At 35.2% G+C, this 4,970-nt stretch overlaps 1 protein-coding gene across 1 annotated transcript in view; it reads left to right on the top strand.

The window, feature by feature from the left end:
• Positions 1-104: 104 nt before the first annotated feature.
• The window catches only part of LOC107670950 (serine/threonine-protein phosphatase 2A 65 kDa regulatory subunit A beta isoform-like), a 27,099-nt gene continuing 22,233 nt past the window's right edge, over positions 105-4,970 (top strand). The window contains exons 1-5 of the mRNA XM_016463766.1: positions 105-244; positions 855-945; positions 1,863-1,876; positions 3,090-3,322; positions 3,423-3,570. Of these exons, the coding sequence (XP_016319252.1) occupies positions 167-244; positions 855-945; positions 1,863-1,876; positions 3,090-3,322; positions 3,423-3,570 (564 nt within the window). The 5' untranslated portion in view covers positions 105-166. The remainder of the gene's footprint in view (positions 245-854; positions 946-1,862; positions 1,877-3,089; positions 3,323-3,422; positions 3,571-4,970) is intronic.

Raw genomic sequence — 4,970 nt, 5'->3', positions numbered from 1 at the left:
CAACACACCACCGTTTCCGTTTAAAAAACGTTTTGCACCGTTTTGTCGGGGCTGAACGCAGCCCTGGACTTTAAATTTATTGAGTGTTTTCCCATCAGCCCGCGCGGCGAGCGGAAGTCAAGCAGCACAACGCCAAACGCCTCTGCAGTAAACATCTAAGTCTAAAATGGCAGGAGCAGAGGGAGACGATTCGCTTTATCCTATCGCGGTTTTAATCGATGAATTGAGAAATGAAGACGTTCAGGTAGACACCAGTCTAAGAGAATCTGAGTTTGATTCATATGTATAAAAACATTCGCGTTTTATTAGCATCTTCCAGCACTGCCCGCTAACCGTGCAAGCGATTCATTTACAAAAGAAACATAATTTTCTTCTCCTTACTTTTTCCTCAATATTCTCTCATGTAGCTGTTTCCAGAAAATTATCAACTTGCATTAAGGTTTTATTAGATGTCTATTTGATCCATAACATAAAGCCTGAAGGTAGAAGTTGGATCCGGGCATAATAAGCTTGAAATTGACCGGCTAATTCTCAACATTTATCTTGGCGACATTTTTGGGCTGTTAAAACGTGTACATTAGGATGCCAGTCATTTTGTCATTCTCCAGGTCAGTGTTTCTCGATCCTGGCACTGCAGAGTTTGGTGTCTTTACCTGACACACCCAGGTCAGGTCTTGAAGCCTTTACTAATGAAGTGTGTTAAACTTAAGGAGAGGTACTAAACTGTCCTCCAGTACCGTGGATGAGAACCACTGACCTGGATTTTTATGCATAATGTGATGAAACATAACAGTAAGTGTAAGACGGGTTTGCATAATTTGTGACTGTTAATGTTATTCTGTGCCCATCCTCAGTTGCGGTTGAACAGTATTAAGAAGTTGTCCACCAGTGCTCTGGCCCTGGGTGTGGAAAGAACACGGACTGAACTACTGCCATTCCTTACTGGTAAGAAATCCCAGTATTTCTGAAACAAATGAACTGTTAGATGGATCTTAACTTTTGTTTGTTAATCATGGCTCATCTGTGTTATTTTTTTTATTTACTTGGCCTGTCAATTAATTTTCATTGTAGTATATTAAAACAATTATTTAGTGCCATTTTTTGTAGTATAGAAAATATACTTATATATTTTATTCAATTATTTTATGTATTTTAGCAAATTTCTTGAGTTTTAATTTGCAATAATAGCTAAAGTTGCGATGTAATGAAATTGGCAACAGATGCTTTCTTCCGTAATGAGATGTACATCTGAATGAAACTGATTATTGAAAAAGAAAAAAAATGTAGGAGAGGACGTGGTTCAATCCACTGATTGTTGATTGTATTGAGGCATATGTGAATGCAAGTTTGCAATTGATTGTAAGACCTAGTTAGGGTTTAAATGGACAAAATGATTGGAGAAGTCCCTCATATGTCACCAGAGTCTGTCGTTTCATTAGAAGATCAAGACATTTAGTTTAATTTACAAGGCCAGAAATATTATGCATAAATCTTTCACTATAAGATCAATAACATGCATTTGGAAAATAGTGTGAATGAATTATCCAGCTGCAATGCATAAACGCATTGAGCCCTATGAATCATACGGAGTTCTCTTTTGGTTCACATGCAATCCTTTGGTATATTAATTAGGCTTTATGTTTGTCTTTTTTTTTATAAAACTATCATCACGTCCAAAAATAATTTGAACAACTAAGTGTTATGAAATATGTGGGAAGAGAAAATTCATTTTTTTAAATTGTCATATTGTTGTTTATTGACCATTTGTTGTTCTTTCAAAGACCTTGGTCTGTTACACTTGTTTTTGGTTTGTATTACTTACCTAAATATCAATTAGCTACCTGACATCCCTTCATCTGCAGACACCATATATCAAGTCAAGTCAAGTCTGCTTTATTGTCAATTCTTCCACATGTACAGCACATACACACAGAGAATTGAAATTGCGTTACTCTCAGACCCTTGGTGCTTCCAGATAACACTAACAGTAGAACATAAATACAGATATACCGATTAGCAGTCCGGAACGCTGTTGTTGAGCCATGTTTCCGTGAACACAAAAACACAACAGTCTCTTACAGTCCTCTGAGTTGAGCGTAGTAGTATTTGGTTACTTAATTAAAAATTACCAGATCAGATATTAGTAGGGATGTAACGATTAACCGCGAGCCGGTTGAAAATCGATTTAAATATGTGATGATTCAAATCGGTTGAGATGCTAAACAAATCGCGATTCAATTAGGGTAGGAGTTTATATGAATGTATGTCTGAGGGGCACTTACTGTCTTTCGATGGTATTTTTTCTTTTCCCCTTGCCTCTGTATAATGCATTCTAAAGTTCATAAGTGCAGCGCTGCTTTGTTTACAGCGGAAACCAAGGAAACGCTTTAAGCGCCACCTGCTGGCAGAGAGTGAATCTGTGTGTCGTTCAGCTCGTCTGCTCTTTCTGTTGCGTGCAGATATTTTTTTTATGCATAGTTTCACAACTGAAGTCAAACCATTCTGTTTTTGCTTCAGATTTTGAAATTATACAATGTAATTTAGATTAAAAACTGCTCATGTTGCATGTATGCAGCATCTTTGTTTGGATCATAATTAAAATGCAGTGGTTGCCTCTAATTTTAAATGGAAAGAGCACAGACAAAGCCTTTGTTTATATGAAGAGATTTATTTTATTTGTGTTATTTATTTGATTAGGGGTTTGTTTTAAAATTTCAATTTAGTTTTGTTATTTACATTTACATTATATTTAAATTTTGTTATTTAGCAAACGCTTTTATCCAAAGCGACTAACAAATGAGGACAATAGAAGCAATCAAAACCAACAAAAGAGCAATAATATGCAAGTGCTATATTAGTATATTATTAGTTATATTTCAGTTTCACAAAGAAACGTACATTATTTTGTTCAAGCAATAATAAAAGGACACATTTAATTTATAATTTGTCTTAAAACTAATTTTGTTAAAAACAAATTGTGAATCGAATCAAATCGAATCGTGAGTTGAGTGAATCGTTACATCCCTAGATATTAGCCATAAGTTGAGACAACTCTCTACATGTTTTCATCTTGCACTTCTTCTCCTCAGCCTCCCCTGGAGAGTTTGGCCACAGTGGAGGAAACGGTTGTGCGGGACAAGGCCGTGGAGTCTCTGCGAAAGATCTCTCAGGAACATTCCCCCGTAGACCTAGAGGTGCATTTTGTACCACTTGTGAAGCGTTTGTCCAGCGGGGACTGGTTCACCTCCCGAACGTCTGCGTGCGGACTGTTCAGCGTCTGCTACCCACGTGTGTCCAGTACGGTTAAAGCGGAAATCCGTCAGTAAGTTCAAATGATGCCTTGTTTTTATGCCGTGCACTTTTGAATTCACCTTGATCACTGCGGTCATATTCAGTATTTAATGTTATGGTTGTCTTCACAGGCACTTCCTCACACTTTGCTCGGGTGACACTCCCATGGTGCGTCGAGCTGCCGCCTCTAAGCTGGGCGAGTTTGCAAAGGTTCTGGAGCTGGACTATGCTAAGAGTGACATCATTCCTCTCTTTACAGCACTAGCATCTGATGAGCAGGTACACTGGAACAGATTTACATATAGAAAGACTGGTTATTTGGGCTATTGGTTGGTCAGTGACGTGCAGCTTGGTCTGTTTTGCTTGTGTGTTGTGTTTTTTTTGTCTGGGTTTTCAAAAGAGAAGTTTCTCCATTTTTTGGTTTTCCACCAAAATAATAAAAGCTCTATGGTTTAACATTTGAGAGCAAAGTAAAAAACAACCATAAATATTAGTACTGTAGTTATTCTGTTATATTAAATAATAATAATAATAATGATGATAATAATAATATTAAATTAATATTAAATATTAGTATTATTATTAAAATATAAATTAATATTAATATTTATTATTATTATTAAGTACAGTAGTATTGTAGTGATATTTCTTTGATTCAGTGGGTTCAGCTGGTGAAGTTGATATGGCAATAATTTAAAATACAACAACAACAAAAATACCTTTCAGTAATAATCAATATTAATGAAATAAAAATGTATAATAATAATTACTATTAGATGCTATCCCAGTTGTTGTTGTTTTTTTGCACATCCAGTTTCATGGCTGGTAAAAAATGTTTATGGCTGGTGAATTTTCTGAGGTGACCAGTCATTGGCAGGTCTGACAAAAAAGTTTTTTTATAGAATTGATATTTCATGATCTTTGTACTTAAAAAAACAAACAAACAAAATACAAAGATAATAAAGATCATTAAATATGATAAAATATATTAAAAAAGATGTAAGAAAATATATATTATTTTCCTTTGATACACTACATTTTTATAGTCATTAAAATTGAGCATTTCTTGAAAATTATATAAATGTTTTTTGAAACCAACATGAATATAAAAATTACATTTCTAAGAACTTGGAACACATATTTAGAACTTTATATATATTTTTCTGTTTAGAACTTTATAAGATTTTTATTTTTGTGTGCGTGCTCTTTAGAGGTCTGCATGGGCTTTAAACTGAAGCCCGACCCGTACCCGAGATCGTCTGACCCGACCCGAGCGGCACAGTTAAATTTAGAGCCCGAACCCGAAATCTTTTTTTTGTTTGTTTTTTCCCACAACGAATAGCCAATTTAAAAAAAAAATGCTGTATTTCACGATTGCATGCAACGGTCAGTAAACAAATGCATGTAAAGAAACAGAATCATTAAGGCTCGGCCAGTTCACAAGGCAAAAGAAAAAACACTTACCAGTTATGAAAGTTTATGAACATCAGGTTCAGCGGTCACATAAATTCTGCCGAGTTTTTGAATGGTTGACTGTATATCCTTCTGTTATTTTCACACTTAATTATGCCCATTAAAATGTATTTTACAAGTTTGTTACTTTCACTGTTCATTTTTTGCTCTATGGTACATCATCTTTAATTTAATAGCATTAGAGCTGCTCCATTGCAGCGGCTTAG

Source organism: Sinocyclocheilus anshuiensis, unplaced genomic scaffold (assembly GCF_001515605.1).
Source record: "Sinocyclocheilus anshuiensis isolate Anshui unplaced genomic scaffold, SAMN03320099.WGS_v1.1 scaffold1552, whole genome shotgun sequence".
In the NCBI taxonomy this organism is placed as follows: Eukaryota; Metazoa; Chordata; class Actinopteri; order Cypriniformes; family Cyprinidae; genus Sinocyclocheilus; species Sinocyclocheilus anshuiensis.
This window is presented reverse-complemented; position numbering and strand designations above follow the sequence as displayed.